The sequence below is a fragment of the Bubalus bubalis genome, chromosome 19, assembly GCF_019923935.1.
Source record: "Bubalus bubalis isolate 160015118507 breed Murrah chromosome 19, NDDB_SH_1, whole genome shotgun sequence".
Lineage (NCBI taxonomy): Eukaryota > Metazoa > Chordata > Mammalia > Artiodactyla > Bovidae > Bubalus > Bubalus bubalis.
In genome coordinates, this window is record NC_059175.1 from 40,022,451 (window position 1) to 40,043,759 (window position 21,309).

Genomic DNA, 21,309 nt, shown 5'->3' on the forward strand with positions numbered 1-21,309 from the left:
ATCCTCCTCATTAACCAATCCAAAGTGACGGGGTGAGGTGCACAGTGGCCTGTTTTCTGCATTTCCCACCTCCCAGTATCCTATCTCACCTGTTTTCCATTTTTACAAGATCTTCCTCTCATCTGGTCAGATACCTACCTACCTGGAATGACCTGGATCTTACATACTCAGGCTCACGACAGCTAATTGAAAAATCTTCAGGATTTTTTGCTGGCCCGTTGTTAAACCATTGGGAACAAATCAAGGCTCTCCCACCTACCCCAAAAGCTGGCTTGCCAAACATTTACTGGAACTTAGGTTTCAGACTAAAACTAAAGGAGAGTCACTTTAACTGGAATGATAGACAATGTGCTTGCTACTTGGAGAAGCCTCTCAAACCATCTATCTATTCAGACCTGATGAAGGTTTGGGACGTGTACTATTAGTCACATAAATTGAAATAGTGTTGCGTTTCCCCACAGTTAATCTGATCTGATTCTAGTATGACTAGAAATCCATAGGCTAGGAGATCATGAAATACTTCCAGGCTTTAATTTTCTTTGGGTCACCAGGGGACCTAGAACTGTCAGGACTTTTGCTACCAGAGTCTGTAGTAGAAGTAGACCTCTGCCTTCTCCAAGGGTGCTGGTGTCTCCAGGGGCCTTGCTCTGCTTCCCTATGTGTATTTCAGTCAGTGACCTAAAGAATGACTAGAAAATAAATGACTGTAAAACCAACAGGCCAGAATATATTGATGGTTGTTGACTTCTTATGAGTTTCCTTGGGAAGCCACATGGTTGCCATAATAATGCTACTATTGACCACAGTATCTTAGAATTCCTCTTAGACTCACTGTCAGAGAAATGGAAAATATTTGATTCAGGAGAAAACCACAGGAAGTTGATTAGAATTAAGTCTGGTGGATAAAGGAGTAATCTGATCCACTTGGATAAGACCTTTGTGTTTAAAGTGATTCTTGATTATAAGTAATGCTATGGCTTTTCATAGCTTATAAAGTACTATCTAAAGAAGAATTCAGCTGTGCAGAAAAGTGAATTAGGTATATGTCTACATATATTCACTCTTTTTTAGATTTCCTTCTCATTTAGGTCCCCACAGAGCACTGAGTAGAGTTCCCTATGTTATACAGTAGGTCCTCATTAGTTATCTATTTTATGCATAGTAGTGTACATGTCAATCCCAATCTCCTAATTCATCCCACCCCACTTCCCCCTTGGTAATCATAAGTTTGTTTTCCACATCTGTGACTCTGTTTCTGCTTTGCAAATAAATTCATCTGTATCATGTTTGTAGACCCACATACAAGCGATACCACATGATATCTGTTTCTCTCTTTCTGACTTACTTCACTCTGCAGGACAATCTTCAGGTCAATCCACAGCTCTGCAGATGGCATTATTTCATTCCTTTTTTGTGGCTGAGTAATATTCCATTGTGTATATGTGCCATCTCTTCTTTATTCCTCTGCTGATGGACGTCTAGGTTGCTTCCATGTCCCAGCTAGTGTAACTAGTGTAACTAGTATAACTAGTATAACTAGTGCTGCAGTGAACGTCGGGGTGCATGCACCCTCTTGCATTCTGGTTTTATCTGGATATATGCCTAAGAATGGAATTGCTGGGTTGTACAGTTCTATTTTTAGTTTTTTAAGGAATTTCTATACTGTTCTCCATAGTAGCTGTTTGTTATTATTTGTTTAAAATTGGTGTTTATCCACCAATTTACATTCCCACTAACACTGTAAAAAGAGTTCCCTTTTCTCTACACCTTCTCCAGCATTTATTCTTTATAGGTTTTTAGATGGTGGCCATTCTAACCTGTGTGAGGTAATACCTCATTGAGGTTTTGATTCATGTTTCTCTAATAATTAGTGATGTTGAGCATCTTTTCATGTGTTTTTTGGCCATCTGTATGTCTTCTTTGGATAAACATTTATTTAGGTTTTTAGATTGGGTTTGTTTGTTTCTTTTTTTTTATATTGAGATGCATGAGTTGTTTGTATATTTTGGAAATTAATCCCTTGTCAGTTGCTTCATTTGCAAATATGTTCTCCCATTCTGAAGATTGCCTTTTTATTTTGTTTAAGGTTTCTTTTGCTGTGTGAAAGTTTTTAAGTTTAATTAGATCTCATTTGTTTATTTTTGTTTTTATTTTCATTACTCTAGGAGGTGGATCAAAAAAGATCTTGCTGTGATTTATGTCAGAAAGTATTCCGCCTATATTTTTCTCTGAGAGTTTTATAGTATCTGGCCTTACTTTTGGGTCTTTAATCCATTTTGAGTTTATTTTTGTGTATGGTATTAGGGAGTGTTCTAATTTCATTATTTCACAGGTAGCTGTCTAGTTTTCCCAGCCCTACTTATTGAAGAGACTATCTTTTCTCCATTGTATATTCTTGCCTCCTTTGTCATAGATTAAGTGACCACAGGTGCATGGGTTTATCTCTGGACATTCTGTTCGGTTCCATTGATCTATACTTGTGGTTTTGTGCCAGTACCATACTGTTTTGATGACTGTAGCTTTGTAGTATAGTCTGAAGTCAGGGACCTGAGTTGGGAGAATGCTATGATTTACCACCCAGACACATTTTCAGAAATAAAGGGCTTATATTCAGCTGTTGGTACAACTCTGAAGGGCTATCCCAGTACCAGAGCTTCTCTTGAGCCTGGCTAAACCTGTTATCAGGCCTGCATCATGGCACCATCTCCCCTAGGCTGTATCCTGTTTCCTTCCCCTCTTTCTGACTGGAGTTGATTTCCAGAGTACTTCCTAATAAAAGCCATGCTAGCTAAAGACCTCAGAGTCTGTCTCCTTGAGAACTTACCCTGCAGCACTGAGTTAGACTCAAGGATCTTCTAGCAGTTTCAAGCAACTTAGTTTTTAGGAGACTGTTTCTAATATGACTTCTGCAGGGCAGCCATGATTCCTGATTCCCATAAGATGTGCCTCTTCTAAAATCTTTTCTCAGCCCCACTGCTCTTAGAGACCAGGTTCTGGACAGCAAAACTAATTCTAGACTCTACCTACTGGTAGAGATGAGGCCCAGAGGATATTGCCTGACTTGGGTAGGATTAACCCAGGAACTTTTCAGGGTAATTGAGAATGAATTCTCATCATGGATGTTTGAACTGGAATACAGATATTTAAGATGAAATTCACTTTTTTGATCCAAGGCAGTGTTTCTCTTTTTTTTTTCCCCAATGGGCTTCCCTGGTGGCTCAGACAGTAAAGAATCTGCCTGCAATGCAGAAGACCTGGGTTCGATCCCTGGGTCAGAAAGATCCCCTGGAGAAGGAAATGGCTCCTTAAGTGCCTTTTTAGAGGCTCTTTCCTAATTGTCTTCCTCCATCATGACTTCATTTTCAAGGAGGGAAGTGGTTTGTGTGTGTGTGTGTGTGTGTGGGTGTGTGTGTGTGTATTGAGATATAATTCACATATCATAAAATTCACCCATTGAAAGTGTACAAACAAATGACCTTTAGTATAATTGCAGAGTTATACAGTCACTACCACAGTAATTTAAGAATGTTTTCATCAACTCCTAAATAAACCCTGCATGCATTAATCATCATCCCAGGTCCCTACCTTCATTCCCCATCCCTAGACAATCATTAATCCACTTTGTATTTCCAGAGATCTGCCTTTCTGAACGTTTCATATGAAAGAATTATATAATACATAATCATAGGACAGATATACTATATATTTATTTATGTACTATGTATATATCTGTGCTTTATAAAGAGGGTGAGGTTTTCTGACTCACTCCACCTCTGAACCAGTCTTCATTGCCCCCACTGAGAATGAATGATCCTAGTGGATCCTATGATCCACTTAGTTTCTATGCAGAATTTTCTTGACCAGCTGCAGATATCAAAACTGTTCATTTGACAATATATGATTATTAAAAAAAAATTCAAAATTTTATATAAGCAAAGGTACCATATCTGAAGATAACTATTGGAAAGCAGAAAACTCTCATTTGAATACAACCATTTTGATAACTGTATTTCCAAAACTATTTCATTAGCTCAAAGTCACAATAGGTTTATTTTGCTTCTGCATGCATGCATGAAAAGTCACTTCAGTCATGTCCAGCTCTGTGACACTATGGACTGTAGCCTGCCAGGCTCCTCTATCGATAGGATTCTCAAAGCAAGACTACTGAGTGGGTCGCCATGCCCTCCTCCAGGGGATCTTCCTGATCCAGGGATTGAACCTGCATCTTTATGTCTCCTGCACCACTTTGCCATTTGCACCCCCTGAGAGGCCCTTATTTAGCTTCTAATTCTGTACATAGTACTCTCAGGAGCAGCTGGGTGGAAATAAAAAAAGATATAGTTCCTTTATGGTAATAACTGCTAATCAAATGGGAGAGCAAGGACCCCCAAAAAAGAAAGACAAAGGTGTACATGCAAAGAAAACATCTACAGCCTAATCCAGGCCTGTTGCTGGTATTGCACTGATTCATGTGAACACATCAATAACAGGCCAGAGTATTTCCCTGCTGTTCCTGGGAATCTATAATCACAGCCTGTGGCTGGCCTGACCTATTAGTCCACTGCCAACCTTGATTGCTGTAAATTACAGTGTTGTCAAAATAAGGCCGAATGCAGTATTGTGACTGGTCCATTAAAACTGTTTACCAAAAGTGTGTTGGCTGCATCCAAAGCAGTTAATAATTCTTGTCATGTAGAATTTACTAATTGCCAGAATCTTCATGCCTTTTCAAGGGACCACAATTACATATTTGGCTGAGGAGTCCTTTTCATTGTGTTTCTGTTTCTGGGGAGCAAAACGATGTGCCTCACTGGACAACAAGGGACTGAAATGTTGGCACCAAGTGACAAGTGCTGGAGTCTGTTGTCCTGAATAGAGGCCACTGCATAGTGTAGTGATGGCAGACGTGGAATCCAGTGTCCAGGTGCACTGAGAGGCTGAGCTGCTGCCTTCATTTAGAGGCGTTGTCAGGAGAGGTGCTTTTAGTTAAATCAGCATCAGAATATTCATTGAGTGGGATCTTCCTTTTCCCCCCCCCCTCTGCTGTCTTGCTACTGTCTGTACATATTAGCCCTCTAATGAGCTTTGCTGAAGCATGAATGTCTTTGACATTCTGTACTGGGAAATGTTTTAAGAGACAATACAGTGTTTACAAAAGAAAGTGAAAGTGAAGTCGCTCAGTCGTATCGGACTCTTTGCGACCCCATGGACTGTAGCCTATCAGGCTCCTCCATCCATGGGATTCTCCGGGAAGGAATACTGGAGTGGGTTGCCATTTTCTTCTCCAGGAGATCTTCCCAACCCAGAGATTGAACCCAGATCTCCTGCATTGTAGGCAGACGTTTAACCATCTGAGCCACCAGGGAAGTCCTTAAAAAAGAAGTCAGCCAATAAACTTAGAAAAGCTAAAATCAAGAAAGGAGCAATTTTTCCTACAATTGCACCCAACTGATTAAGAAAAATATGTACTTACTTTTCAAATAAAGGGCCATAAAATAGGAATAGGAAAAGAAAAAAAGATGATATAGTGACTCCTGCTACACGTAGTATTTATGGTCTGGATTTTGTCTTGAGATCAACTGTGACGCTTTTAGAAACCTGTAGAATGGTCCTCCCTGGGATGACCAAGGTAAGGAGAAGAAGAGGCAAATCCATGAGATGCCCTTCCTGTGAAGAGACCACTGAGAGGAGGGTGGGCTTATCTGTGCCAGGCTGGACCACTCCTCCCTGACCCAGGAGATGTCAGAAGGAGGAGGTCTCTCCCTTCCCAGGGAGAGTCAGTGGCTGCCCCCAAAGACCGCTTTCCTGTTCCCTGTGACCAGCCCCTTCCCCTTTAAATTCATATTCTAGACACCAGACTCCCACCCCCAATCTCAGGAATCAAGAATCTTATTCTGGTTTTGCCCAGCCTACTTTCTGGGCTTGGAGGGTCCAGAAGGGGGACTCTGTTGTAAACGAAGATAAGTATCAAAGTTTCTGTGGCTCCCACTAGATACCCCACTTCAGTGACATGCCTTTTGAGAGGTGGCCAGTCTAGTGGTGAAGAGCCTGCACCCTGCACCTCTACCAGGTCCAAATCCTGGCTTTGCCACTTAACAGATGTGTGAATTTAATCCCCCTGTGGTTACTTTTATTTTCCTGTGACTTGTTTCCTCCATCTCTAAAATGAGGATAACAGCAGTGCTTAGACTCCAGGGAAGTTATGAGGATGAAATGAGCTAATATTCCTAAAATTCTCATAAGAAGAATACCTGGCACATAATAAGCTCTATACCTATAATCATTTTTTAGTAAAGTGAATAGATGAAAATAGTAAGAATGTCATCCATCTTTTGTTGGCTGCTTTCCACTCTATTTAAATATCTCATTTAATTCTTGAACTCTATGAGTTTGATTTTAGTTCATTAATTCCCATATTTCTCCCAGCAGTTAGACTAATAGATTTCCTGGGATAGTAATTTTCCTAGGTTTTCCAGCCTTGGCAAGCTCTAACTGAGCTAGTGTTAAGCCTCTCTCAACCTTTGCTCATTTAGAAAGACAGGATTATCATAAAGTTTGGTGATAATCCATGTGAGCCCTTCACATAGTGCCTAGCAAATAGTAAAGTGAAAGTGAAAGTCACTCAGGCGTGTCCGACTCTTTGCAACCCCATGGACTATACGGTCCATAGAATTCTCCAGGCCAGAATACTGGAGTAGTTAGCCTTTCCCTTCTCCAGGGGATCGTCCCAACCCAGGGATCGAACCCAGGTCTCCTGCACTGCAGGAGGATTCTTTACCAGCTGAGCCACCAGGGAAGCCCAAGAATACTGGAGCATTCACTAAATGGGAACTTTATTATCAGGCAAGAAGACAAGGGTCTGTTTTCCATATTACTCTTACTTTGCAAGTCTTGTCCAGTCAGTGACACCCAACTTCCCTGACAGAATGGATCTGTGGCCCTTGCATTTTCTTAAAAAAAAAAAAAATTATTGGAGTATAGTTGATTTACAGTATTGGCAAAGTGAATCAGTTGTACATATACATATATCAACTCATTTTAAGATTCTTTTTTCAAATAGGTCATTACAGAGTACTGAGTAGAGTTCTCAGTGCTATAGCAATGCACTCCAGTATTCTTGCCTGGAAAAGCCCATGGACAGAGGAGCTTGGTGGGCTACAATCCATAGGTCGCACAGAGTCAGACACAACTAAGCACACACACATACACAGCAGTGTTTATATATCAATCCCAGTCTTCCAATTTACCCCTCTCAACCCTTGCCCCTGGCAACCATGTTTGTCTTCTACATCTGTGACCCTATTTCTGTTTTGTAAGTTTATTTGTACCCAGTTTTTAAGATGCCATATATAAGCAATATATATTTGTCTTTCTCTGACTTACTTCACTCAGTATGACAAGCTCTACATCCATCCATGTTGCTGCAAATGGCATTCCCTCATTCTTTTTTATGATATTCCACTGTGTATATGTACCCTAACTTCTTTTCCCATTCCTCTGTTAATGAACATGCCCTGGCTTCCATGTCCTGGCTAGTGTAAATGGTGCTACAGTGAACACCAGGGTGCATATATCTCTTTGAATTACAGCTTTCTCTGGGTATAAGCCAAGGAATGGGGTTGCTGGGTCATATAGTAGTTCTTATAGCAGAAACAAACAAACAAACAATCCAGTTTTTAAAAGTGGGCAGAAAATCTAAATAGACATTTCTCCAAAGAAGACATATAGATATGAAAAAATGCTCAACATCACTAATTATTAGAGAAATGCAAATCAAAACTACAATAACGTATCATCTCACAGGTCAGAATAGCCACCATCAAAAGGTCTACAAATAATAAATGCTGGAGAGGGTGTGGAGAAAAGGGAATCCTTCTACAATGTAGTGGGGAATGTGTGTTGGCCCCTGCATCTTCATCTAACTCCCTCTCTGAGCTCAGAGCCCTTTTATGCAGGGGCACATGGCTTAGTGCCTGCAAGGTTTTCATGGACCCACAAAAGGGTTTGAAAAACAAAACTACTGTGTTGCTCCAATAAAGCAAAGGACACTGCAAAATCAGAAATCAATATTTAATTACATATTAAAAACAAATGATTATCAAGCATTTAGTATGTATATTAAACACCTTTGTAGGTATTACCAGGCTTACCAGGTGGCTCAGTGGTAAAGAATCCACTTACCAATACAGGAGACCCAGGAGATGCAGGTTTGATCCCTGGGTCGGGAAGATCCCCTAGAGGAGGAAATGGCCACCCACTCCAGTATTCTTGCCTGGAAAATCCCATGGACAGAGGAGCCTGGTGAGCTATAGCCCATAGGATCGCAGAGTCGAACACGACTGAGCACACCATGGCCTCATTAGCCCCATTTCACTGGAAAAGAAAGAGAGGCATAGAGATAATTAGAAACTTGTCCAAAGTCACACAGCCTTTAAGCAATGGAGCCAGGATTTAACTGCTGGCAACATTTTACTCTGAACTCTGGCATACAAGTCTCAAACATCTGCAAAATGTAACAACATGTCAGCTCTCAGTGTTCATAAAAAATGTATTCTGTTTAGGAAACAATTTGTAGACTGGCTTTTCTCACTTTGCTGGCATTCCAGACTATGTGTAATGATCACAGAGAAATCAGAGCCACTCATAAATTAAATGAGTGGTCCTCACCAAATGTTTTCAAAAGCAAAAGAATAAAAAGCTTTTCAAATTGTTTTTACAGAAGAAGATTATATGTCACTTGAGACTAGAGATGGTTTTTAATATATTGGATGGGCCTTAGGGTAGAGCCTCAAAAGCAGACATGCTCAGGGTCTGCAGAGATCTTTAATCTACTCTCTTTGTGCCTGACCAAAACACACAAACAAATGAATACAACAATTAATTAGGCCAGCTCCTGAGAATCTATTAAGTGCAAAGCTGTTCACATGGGTTTTGGCTTCCACGTGTGACCAGATAGACTAAATGTTTCATGATCAAGCTGTCCTGGCTCTTCAAACAGAAGGCACTGCAGCAAATGCCCATGGCTTATCTGTTGCTAAATGAAAACAGGCATGCAAAACTCACGTGAAGAGCCACAGGGGTTCCTGAAAACTGCAGGGAGACAACATGGAAGGTGAGAAGACATGCCTGAGTCAGTTACTCGCAGTATTCCCCAGTTTCATTCAAGGTCCCAGACAGTCATGTGAGACTGGACACCTGATGCTTTAGTCTTGACCACCTGCTCTTTTGGCATGTCACCTCTGCAAGTGCCAGCATCTCAGTTCTTCCCAGATGCCAGCAGCCCATGCTTGCCAGGTTTCCTGGAGAACACATGTAAGCACCCTTGTCTGGAACAGCTACTCGAAGAAAACCAGTTGGGGGTCATATTGATTCTCCACAGTGCTGTATATTTGCTTGCTCGAGCTGCCTTAACAAAGCACCGCAAACCGGGTACCTTAAACAATAGAAATGTACTGTCTCACCAGTTTTGTAATGTTGACTGCAAAAATGCACAGCCTCAAAGTCAAGAGTTAGGTTTTATTTGGTGGACAAAAGGGAGGCATTAAGCCTGAGATGCAACCTCTCAGATAGCTCTGAGGGACTGTACCAAAGAGGTTAAGGGAGGAGCCAGAGTATAGAGGTTTCTCAGATGGCGCCTGTGGTAAAGAACCCGCCTGCCAATACAGAGGACATAAGAGATGCGGATTCAATCCCTGGGTGGGGAAGATCCCCTGGAGGAGATCCAGTATTCTTGCCTGGAGAATCTCATGGTGAACTACTGTCCATAGGGTCGCAAAGAGTTAGACATGACTGAAGTGACTTAGCGTGCATAGTTGACTTACACTGTTGCACAAAAGAGAAAAGAATCACAGAAGTAGAAAACAAACTTGTGGTCGTTAAGAGGGAGAGGCAGGGGAGAGGTAAACAGGAAGCTTGGGATTGACATTGAGGTTTTTGCCACAAAGACCAGGTAGTTGGAACTCAGCAGGCCCCAGCGAGATATGAACTCATGACCCTGGTTTATTAAGACCAGTGCTCTAACCCCTGAGCTATAAGGCCTCATATCTAAAGATTAGCATTAATTAAAGAGAACCAGATATCTAAAATTAATGAATTTAGCACTTTTCTATGTATGAGGAGATGCAAGAGTCTGGGCTCTCTGAAATCATGCCTCTGATGTACACCTTAGCTATCTGGGTCAGGGCCCTGCTCCTCCCCTTCTTGAGTCCCCTCAGGGCTGGCTGGGTTTGACAACTGCAGCATCCTTTGTTTACTGCCAGGACGAGCAGCATCTTTCATTCACAATAACCGGAAGTCTAAGAGTAAGGTGTCCGCAGAGTTGATTCCTCCTGAGGATTCCCAGGTGGCACTAGTGGTAAAGAACCCACCTACCAATGCAGGAGACATAGGAGACGTGTGTTTGATCCCTGGGTCAGGAAGATCCCCTGGAGGAGGGCACAGCAACCCACTCCAGTGTTCTTGCCTGGAAAATCCCGTGGACAGAGGAGCCTGGCGGGCTACAGTCCGTGGGGTCGCAGAGTCAGACGTGACTGAAGCAACTTCGCATGCATGCACACATGAGGGCTGTGAGAGAGAAACTTTCCACGCTTCTCTCCTGACCTCTGATGCTTTGCTCACAATCTTTGGTGTCTCTTGGCTTATAGATGCATCACCATCATCTCCTCTTTCATCTTCATGTGGTGCTGTCTCTATATGTGTGTCTCTGCATCCAGATTTACCCTTTTCATGAGGACAATGGTCATACTGGATTAGGGCCACCCTAGTGACCTCGTTTTACCTTGATTTCCTCTGTAAAGACAGCATCTCCAAATAAGACCACATTCTGAGGCACAAGGGAAGCGGGGGACCAGGAGTTAAGACTCTTATCTTTTTTGGAGGGGACATGGTTCAACCTGAAATAGGTCACTTACTTTCAAAATGATTTTAGTATGAGATTGGAAGGACTAATGGTGATGCTGAAGCTCCAATACTTTGGCCACCTGATGGGAACAGCCAACTCCCTGGAAAAGACTGATGCTGGGAAAGAATGAGGGCAGGAGGACAAGGAGATGGACAGAGGATGAGATGGTTGGATGGCATCACAGACTCAATGGACATGAGTTTGAAAGAACTCCAAGAGATAGTGGACAGGGAAGCCTCGCATCTGCAGTGCATGGAGTCACAGAGTTGGACATGATTGAGCAACTGAACAACCAATCATTCATTTATCACTTCCTGAGACTATGTATTGGTTGTTTCCCTGCTCATCCCTTTAACCCAGCCTCTCTGATAAACCCCAGCTGTGTTTTTGAATAAACTCAGCATGACAGCTCTGAGCCCGTTGGGAGGCCCCTCCCCAACAGTGCCCCTCCGGTGGGTAGAGTTGACTAATTTAGCAGTGGACTTCTTTCTCAGTGGGCTCCTCCCAGAGGCCTTAATCTCAGAGAGATGGCAAGTGAGGGCAAGATAACTCCCAGGGAGGACATTCACAGATGGACAAACTGTTTGCCTGGTACAAAATTCAAAATTATAAGGCAAGGGCGTAAGGTAGTCATTGCACAAACTGGTTTTGAGGATCCTGAAACTAGCAATTGAGATGAGTTCTAAGTGTGGCGCTGTGTCCTGCATTTATCTCATCTGAAGGGCTTGACAGCTCCTAAGGAGATAAACACAGTTGGAAGATGTACCGGGAAATGTGTGGGCTGAATATAAAACAGTACCACTTGCTCTGCTGCGACTGTGAGAAAAGGCACCTGAGTTTTTAGGCTCATATAACAGTAGACAGTTCACACTGACTGTCTCACTGGACGTAATATGCCCCAGTGCGAAGGAATGGCGAGCATCGATTATTTGAAAGATGCCATGTCTACTGGGTGAGGAGAGTGGATGGGTTTGAATGGTAGGTAAAGAAACATGTAAACTCCCCCAGACCCGGTATCTGTTCATGAAGTTTTTGAGTTGCCAGTTGGGAATGGGGCCCATAGTTATAGATCATCTGCTTTTTCAAGAGAAGCTAAAAACCCGGGAGTTTTAATATGGAATCTTCTTACTTTAAAATGTTGCCTGCTAATTTGATATTTGTATTTTGTTATTTGCTTGTTTCTTTTGAGGTTGAGCAGACCAAAGAATACATGCCAGTGGGCCACAGTTACCTCCTGGGCTGCGACTTTAGTGTTTCTGTTCTAGAATAATCTTCTGTTTTGAAAGACCAAAATCTAATGTGTTTTAATTAAACAGCCATCTAGATAGCAATTATTTACTCCCGCTTTATTCTTCTAAGCTGAACAAATTCATAGTGAATAAGATTATTTAATACTTATAATTTGTAAAATTAGAAATAAAAACATATCTATTAGCCCTAGGAAACCCAAATCCAAAAAAAAAAAAAAAAATCCAGCAATAAACCAATGGGAATATGTGTCTCCATAGTATTTTCTAGACTTGTGGCTGCAACCAAGTTACTTTTTCAGCTGCTCACTTTACAGCATCCTGCAAGATAGGTCTGTGTCTCACTCTGCGCTTCAGAAGGATAGTAGAAATTGGGGACCCCATGCCCTTTGTTGTCATTACTATTATTATTATCAGCATCGTTATTATAGCAGTGATAATACCTTCCAATTCCCACTTGTCTCCTATATATTAGGCACTATGTTAAGATTGTTGTCTTATATACATATCGTCAGTCTTGAAAGGTTATTATTACTTTCAGTTTCTAGATGAGGAAGCTGAGCTTAGTCCCTACATCAAGCCTGGAGTTTATAATGGCATATCAGGTGCTATTTCTTACAGGTTTTATAACTTTTTAATTTCATAGTTCATCATTGGGTGATGGGCACACACGCATATACTTTTGAATTTTTAAAAATGCTTGTAAAGTTGTAAAGTCTGTGGGTATTAGAGATGTTGCAAATCAAAAAAAAAAACAAACAAACAAACAAAAAAAGGATACAAACTGAGAAGAAAACAAAATCAGAGTTTCCTACTTTTAGCTATGTCTACTCTGACATTTCTCGGAAAGAAAATGCAAGGCAGGGTACACCTGCTTAGTATTAGGGTTATAAGGGTCCTAATTTATGAATCAGTTTTCAAATTGGAGCCTGTCTGAGGCAGCCAGCCTGGAAATATGTTCAGGCATACATAGAGGATTATTTACTTAGACTGATACAGTTTTACAAAGTGAAGATTTGAAAACCCTGGGTGTTCAGGTCAGAATGTAGCAAGTGGAGAAGTGACTCAGGATGACTAAAATGAATGCAGCATAAAGTCTCTTCATACACAAGAAAAGCAGAAACATTGTAGCAAGCCAGAAAAATAAACACCCACAGCCTGCCCTTTCCAGGCTTTAAAGTGAAGTGAGTCATAGAAGATGCTAGAAGAGACCATTTCCTCACTGCAGGGTTTTAAGAGCTTTATTGGTGGTCTCCATTTAGTTGGAAATAAGTGTGCATTTCTTGGTCTATGAAGCACTGTTCCCCCAAGCATAAAAGTGTTAGTTGCTCAGTCATGTCTGACTTTTTGCAACTCCATGAACTATATAGCCCACCAGGCTCCAGTGTCCATGGAATTTTCCAGGCAAGAATACTGGAGTAGGTTGCCATTCCTTTCTCCAGAGGATCTTCCTGACTCGGGGATCAAACCCCAGGTGTCCTGCATTGTAGGCAGATTCTTTACCATCTGAGCTACCAGGGAAGTCCAAAGATTAATACTATTATATCAAAACAAACTTGGAAGTTCAGTCTTTGAGCTGGTTGTTTAAGTGTTTGTTGACATGTTAATCTCACAGCTTCAGTTGTGTCTGATTCTGTGCAACCCCATGGACTGTAGCCCCCCAGGCTCTCTGTCCATGGGATTTCCCAGGCAAGGATACTGAAGTGGGTTGCCATGCCCTCCTCCAGGAGATCTTCCCAACCCAGGGATTGAACCCGCATCTCTTATGTCTCCTGAATTGGCAGGTGGGTCCTTTACCACTAGCGCCACCTGAGAAGCACTACAGCTTTATTGGTTGACCCAACTCTGCAGTTAAACATTCCCTGAGCAACACAGTCTTCTGTACTCACATGCATATCCTGCTTTTCAAAAATGCTGATTTCAACAGAATTATAATATATCAGTGAGTGATTATGCTGGATTGGAACAAAATTAAGGAGAAATTTATTTTCCAATACAGAGGAACTTGAAAGTAGGATTTGAGAAGGCAAGAAACTCAAAGTGAAAAATGCATAAGCTCCCAGGGAGAAGAATATTCCCATTCCTGATTATTTTCCAGGTAGAATAGTCACTTAATAAATATGTAGTAAGTGATCATTGTATCCTAAGAAGTATCCTGGAGTTCACTTATGAATAAAAGACAGTTTATGCCTTTGGGTAACTTTTCAAAAATCAAAAGCTTGATCAAGTTAATAAGTGAGTTCAGTAGATAAATTGCTTGTCCACCATGCCGTGCTAGGTTGTTTTTTTGTTTGTTTGTTTGTTTGTTTTTGGTGGATCGGGAGAGGCATGGAATTAATCCAATTTTTACTCTTCCACTGACTTGCAACCTTCCAAGCGGGTTCCTGAGTGTCAGCTTCCTCTCTTGTAAGAGATGGAATAATAATTCTGGTCTTGAAAATCTCACAGCTGTATAGATCTCACAAGGCTGATATTCACAGGGTATCACACAGAATAATGGCTGTGAAGCCCTTTGAAATCCAGGAAACGTTATGTAGTCCCCATCTTCAAGAAACCCATGTTAGGGTCAGAGAGGTAAGACAGACAAATGTGGACCAGCCAACACAAACTCCTGGACAGTCCATGTTCGAGAACCAACTATTTGGTAGATACTTTAACCTATCATTGAAAAAGAAAGCTAAAAATGGAGCAGTTGGATAAAAATGTGATTAAAAAAAACATTGAGAAATCTAGTGTTATGTATTGATCACAACTACATACTATGTATGGTTTGGGCTTCCCAGGTGGTGCTAGTGGTAAAGAACCCACCTGCCAATTCAGGAGATATAAGAGATTCTATCCCTGGGTCGGGAAGATCCCCTGGAGGAGGGCATGGCAACCCACTCCATCCAGGATTCTTGCCTGGAGAATCCCATGGACAGAGGAGCCTGGTGACCTGTGGTCCATAGGGTTGCAAAGAGGTCTTTACCATGAATCCTGAGAAGTGACTGTCCTGTTAGGATTCCTTCAAAGGCAGTCTAGCCATCCATGCTTTGCATGCCCTGGAAGGACCACTAGGGAAAGGTGCTTGCCACAACATCCATATATCGACACCATGCTCCAGGACTCCCCTATCTCTTTGGACAGGGTATCTCCCCATCTTTGATTAACTTCCCATCTTTAAATTTCATAAAAGGTCCTGGCGTTATATACGTGTTATGCATACAATGACTGTCTAGCTTTTAATCTGAGTCCATCTGATAACAAGCAAGAAAATGGAGCTTAGGATACCTGAGTGAGTCTGTGTGACTTATATGAATATAAAGGGACAGGCTCATTATCATTAAATTAATAGATTCTAGAAAATACATAAACACTTTAATAGCACTGAAATCTTAGGGAAGATAATATTCCTATCTCTTTGGAAAAATCAGGTGATTGTTTAAATCACTGTGCTCTTTGCAGATCCACTATCCAATAGTCCTGGCCCAGAGAGACTTCAGCTTTCCCGTGTCATGGTTTGCCTTTTCAGTTTGTGAAGGGTAGATTGTTAGTCCTGAGCCCCAGCTGGTCTCCCCGAGATACATATTTCTATGGGAAACTAAAATTGCACAGAAGCCAAATACGAAGATAGGAAATGATTTTAGCCGCACAGTTCCGTTTCTACTGGGCCTGTCCTGATTTGCTGTAAATCAGCATGAGAACCAACATGTCTTTCCCACTGGACTAACAGCCATCTCTCTTTTCCAGTGCTCTGTTTCCTGTGGTGGTGGAGTGCGGATTCGCAGTGTCCTGTGTGCCAAGAACCACGACGAGCCTTGCGACATGACAAGGAAACCCAACAGCAGAGCTCTCTGTGGCCTCCAGCAGTGCCCATCTAGCCGGAGAATTCTGAAGCCCAACAGAGGCACGATTTTCAGTGGGAGAAAGCTACCAACACCTGACCCCTTCAAGCCTGTCCCTCCAACTACACCCAGTCCTAGGACACTGACTACACCCAGTCCCAGGGTGCTGACTACACCCACAGTGCCTGGGCCTCTGGGCACAAGCACTCCGACAATGAACAGCCCTGATCCTACCGCAGCCTCCAAAGAAGGAGACCTGGATGGGAAGCAGGGGCAGACTAGTTCAATCCAAACTGAACTGGACACCCATAATGTCATTTCCACTGGAAGTACTTCCCAGCCCATCCTCACTTCTTGGTCTTTGAGCATCCAGCCAAATGAAGAGAATGTTTCCAATCCCAACACTGGTCCTACCTCAGAGGGAGACCTTGTCATCACGACGACGAGTGGTTCTGACTTGTCAACTTCCAGCAGTGCTGTGACTTGGCAGGTGACTTCATTTTACAGTCCCTTGACCAAAGAGCCAGAAATGGAGATTCACAGTGGCTCAGGGGAAGGCAGTGAACCATCTGAGAAAAAAAATGAGAACAACTCTGTGACATGGACCAAGATCAGAGTACCTGGAAATGATGCTCCAGGGGAAAGAAGTACTGAAATACCACTTGGACCTCCACCAACACCTTATCTTGGGGGGGCATCTCTATGGCCACCCTTTAGCACAGTATCAGAAGGACTGGTACCCAGCCAAAGGCCCATTAGTCTCAAAAATGGAGCATCCAGAGCTGAAGGGACGGTCACTGAAAAGCCAGCTAATACTCCACTCCCTCTGGGAGGAGACCACCAGCCAGCATACTCCAAAAAGCCAGTAAACCCTCACCCAACAGAACTTCCAAGCAACATGAATCTAACACAGAGTTCTGGACCAGTCCTGACCAAGGAAGATGCAACAAGTCTGATGGCTGAGGGATTTTTGCTGAATGCCTCGGATTACAAGCATCTCTCGATGGGACGCAGCCCTGCCTACTGGATTGTTGGAAACTGGAGTGAGGTAAGAATTCTGTTTCTTACCCAGGCCTGATTCTATATGGAATTAGCTAGGGGTGTTGCATTTCTGTGCAGATTTCCAAATGGACTTGAAAAAAATGAAGCAATCAGGTCCATGCCCTCACCTCCCTCTTCACCTAACTCCAAAAATAAGAAAAAAAAAAGTCCAGGGAAAGAGAACAAATGTAGTGAGATAGAGTGAGGAGAACCTAGAACTAAATCAGGAGACCTGAGTCAGCCAGTTATGTGACAGGAGACAATTCAGTCTGCCTCTCTGAACCTGCTTTTCAACAGCAATGGAGCTAGTACAAATCACCTCTTTTCTCCAATGTCCCTTCCAGCTACAAACTGTAAGAATCCTATGATGAAGGACCAAAGAATCCATAGGATTCAAAGAATCCTATGGGAGGACCTGAGTTCACATTTCATTCAGAAAGCCAATGTTGCACAGTTGGAATGGAAATCTAAAACAAAGTTCTTTAAAAGAATTCTATGCTTACTTTATTAACTATTTCTTTTTTTTTTTTTTTTGGACTCAGTGCTTCCTTGTATTAAAAAAATTCTTTTAAAAAAACTCTTTTTGACTCATAGAGTAAGAAGAAAATAGAGTGAGAAGAAAATAAACATGATGGCAAAACATTGGTTCCTGTTTTCAGGCTTCAGGAATTTGGCTAGATATTTGTTTGTCCATTTCTAGAACTAATTACATCCTTTGAAGCATCATAATCGTTTTTCACCCATTTGCATTTTCAATGCACAGTATTTGAACTTGTTAAAAATAAATTGACAACTCAAAAGAAAACTTTGTGGCAAAATAATCACATGTTCAAATCATTCAGCAATTTTTATGACGATGCATGACTCATCTCTCTAGCTAAAAAAGAAGTATTAGCAGCTAATGTAAAAATAACAATACATTTAATTTACAAACCATGTTGATTTCCAAACCACTTTCATATGTAGTCTCCTATTTTCTCCCTTTCATAGTCCTGGGGAGCAGGTAAGCTCTCCATTTATACCAATTTACAATTACAGAAACTAAGATTTTTAACAGTTAAGTGGCTTGTCTATAGACATGTCAATTGGAAGATGAGCCTTCTAAATCTTTTCACTCTAATCCGCAGGCTCTCTAGTGAATTTTAGCAGCAGCTGACAAGTTCACTGTTTAAATTCTGTTGTATGAATTAGTCAGCATCATTGGTCCTGAAATCGACTATACTGGCAAAGAATAGGTAAATGCTACCTTTCACCTTTTTTTATTTGCATTCAAACTATGTTTTCACGTTGATCTATTTTGATTTCTAAAGTGAAATCATGTTCATTACATTTTCTGTCAATGGAGAATCATCTTATTATCTCCTTTTGCAAGTAAAAAATCCAGTATCAGGAGGACAAAAAAGATTTCCAGGCTTAGAGTAATCCAATTTGTTCAGAAAAGGAGAGGACTGAGTCTCATGATCCCTGACATTTTGGTCAGATTTCTTTCCGTTCAGTTCAGTTCACTCAGTCGTGTCCGACTCTTTACAACCCCATGAATTGCAACACACCAGGCCTCCCTGTCCATCAGCAACTCCCAGAGTTTACTCAAACTCACGTCCATCGAGTAGGTGATGCCATCCAGCCATCTCACCCTTTGTCATCCCCTTCTCCTCCTGCCCCCAATCCTTCCCAGCATCAGGGTCTTTTCCAATGTTAGCAAAGTCTAATTGGGCTCTTAATGATGAGGAGGAAGTTGACAGTGAATACGTATGAAGTGTGTGCCATGCTTTATAGAATGACTTTATGCTAATTCTCAGTACAGCCCAAGGAGATTGGTAATATGGCCTCCATTGTTGAGATGAGGAAGAGCTGAAAGGTGAAAGCTAGCCAGAATCACACACACACGCGCATGCACACACGGCAGACATCTGAACCTAAGCAGACAGACTTCATAGCCTATGATCCATTGCTTTACAATCAGAAACATCACCACTCTCTCTGCCTTCTGTTACATTTGTTTCTTCCTTGATCATATGACCCATAAAAATAATGCCAGTTACATCGTAACCCTGGGTAGACAGATGAGAAAATCACATGGTTCATAAGAAGCTGCTTTCAAATAACATTGAGGGCGTGTGGTTATTTTTGAGCTCACAGGAGCAAATGGCCACTGAAGTGGATTCAGCCAGCCTAGATATTTGAAATTAAAATGTACTGTGTAGGTTTTATGAATGATATCATTTCACATAGTACCCTCAAAAGGTATTTTTCCTTTCAAAAACATGGGTCACCCCTAAAGAACTTAAATAGGCTCATTGTCCTCTATCCAACAAAACAGTCTGGTCTAAATTAAATAACAAAGAGAACAAGTTATGGAAACTGAGGCTACCTGTTAATTTGTAAGATTTTGTTAATTAGTCAGTGGAGATGAAGTCTGAAAGCACCTTCTGTTAAAGGCACCGTGGGCCTTGAGAAAAATACAAGGAGGACAAACAGAGGCTGAAAGACTAGATGGAAGGCATGTATATGGTATCAATTTAAGAATAAAGTGTGAGTGACATATTGTACATAATGGCATATGTACAATATTTGTATGTACTTAGAAGTCACGCACAGATGCACACGTGAGAGGTGGGCTGTTGTTAACAAATAGAGCCAAAAGAGTTATGGTTCACCAAAACAGAAGTTGGTTTCTCACTCACATAATAATACATGGGAATTCCATGTCTGCAATGGTAGCAGTAAAGAATGAGGCTCTGACCCGTGTGCGGTTATTTGGGACTTCAGCCTGACAATGGCTCTACCATCCTCCCATCTTCAAACTGGCCCTGGGGTCACCATCCTAGTCACAGTCAGGAAGGAAAAGAGCACAGAGGCTCTCCCACAAGAGGTTTTATGGGCCAAACCTAGAAGGGGGCATTTAGCACTTCTGCTCATGTTCCACTGTCTAGAACTCAGTCATTTGACCCAAGCAAAGTGCAAAATGGATAGAAAACATAATCTAGTTGAGTGCCCAGGAGGATGGGGAAAAAGGATCGTAGTGAGGATCTAGCAGTCTCTGCCACTGAATGACATGTGTGTTTTAGGTAAAGCCCATTCCAGAAGCAGTGAGGATAAGGGATATGACATGTTGGGAGGATACTGCAGTAGTCTAGATGAGGAATGAGAACTATGACAAGCATGCTTGGGATGAAGAGGGAAAGATAAATTCAGGAGACATGGGGAACTTAAAATCAGTAGGACTTTGTGAACAACTGGATGTGGAATGTGAGAAAAGAGGTGTAGAGGAGTCTGTCATGACTATTCCATTGGAATCTTGGGTAGCCAATGGGTGGTGCTCCCATAAACTGAGATATCATACAATGTACAGAAACAGTGAGTTTCAATAGAGACAAAGAAAGGATGATGAGTCCAGTTATAGATTGAGTTTAGTTGGCAGGACCTCTGGGCTATCCAAAGGATAACCAGCAGATGTTTGTGTATATTTATCTGAGGTTCTTGAGAGTGGTGAAAACTGGGGATGGCATTTGGTAGCCATGACCAATAGGGAGAAGTTCAAACCTTGGAAGTGAGCGAGGTCATCCAAGTACAACCTGTAGGCTGCAAACAGGAGTGGCCTCAGGATGGGACTCTGGAAAAAAAAACATTTTAAGAAGCTGGCTGACAAAGAGATCCCATGTGAAAGACTAGTAAGGGACAGTCTACTAATTAAGACTCAAATCAAGAGGTGTGGTGCCACGGACATCAAGCAGCATGAGAACTGACAGTGGACCTAATGGATCTTACAATGAGCAAGTCACTGGTGACTTTTGGGGGAACATTTATAGTATTAAAATGGAAGGAGGCACTAAAGTGCACCCCAAGGAGAGACCCTTTCAGATGAAACAGTCCTCACATTAGGAGTGTTAATAAAGTTGGACAGCTCTTCTCGGTCCACAGAATAATGCATTACAAAAGTTTCATTAAAAAGTAGCTTTGGATGACCTAGAAATTAGTTTCCTTTCCCATCCTCTTATGTAAATGTGTTTTAATGCTTTTGTCCTGAGGATATTTAATATGTTAATTAATTGACAAGTGTTAATTAATCTAGTGAGAAGTTAGTATATTCAAACAAAGTAAACCTAATAGAAGTACCTATCAGCTCCAATGACTGTTTAAGCCCAGAGGTTAATTGAAACATTCTGATTATAGGCAATCAAGATACAAAGAATTAATTCTACCTGCTGTCATCCTTTGACTTTGACAGAAATAAACTGTCTTATTGAGTACATCCTCGCTCACCCAATATTTGGCAACCATTGGAGCTGTTGGGAAC

General features: G+C 41.7%; 1 protein-coding gene across 3 annotated transcripts in view; it reads left to right on the top strand.

The window, feature by feature from the left end:
• The window catches only part of ADAMTS12 (ADAM metallopeptidase with thrombospondin type 1 motif 12), a 380,497-nt gene that overhangs the window by 311,579 nt on the left and 47,609 nt on the right, over window positions 1-21,309 (top strand). For all 3 annotated transcript variants that reach the window (XM_006071881.4, XM_044932579.2, XM_044932578.2), the window contains one exon: window positions 15,877-17,019. In XM_006071881.4, coding sequence (XP_006071943.3) covers window positions 15,877-17,019 — 1,143 coding nt within the window. The remainder of the gene's footprint in view (window positions 1-15,876; window positions 17,020-21,309) is intronic.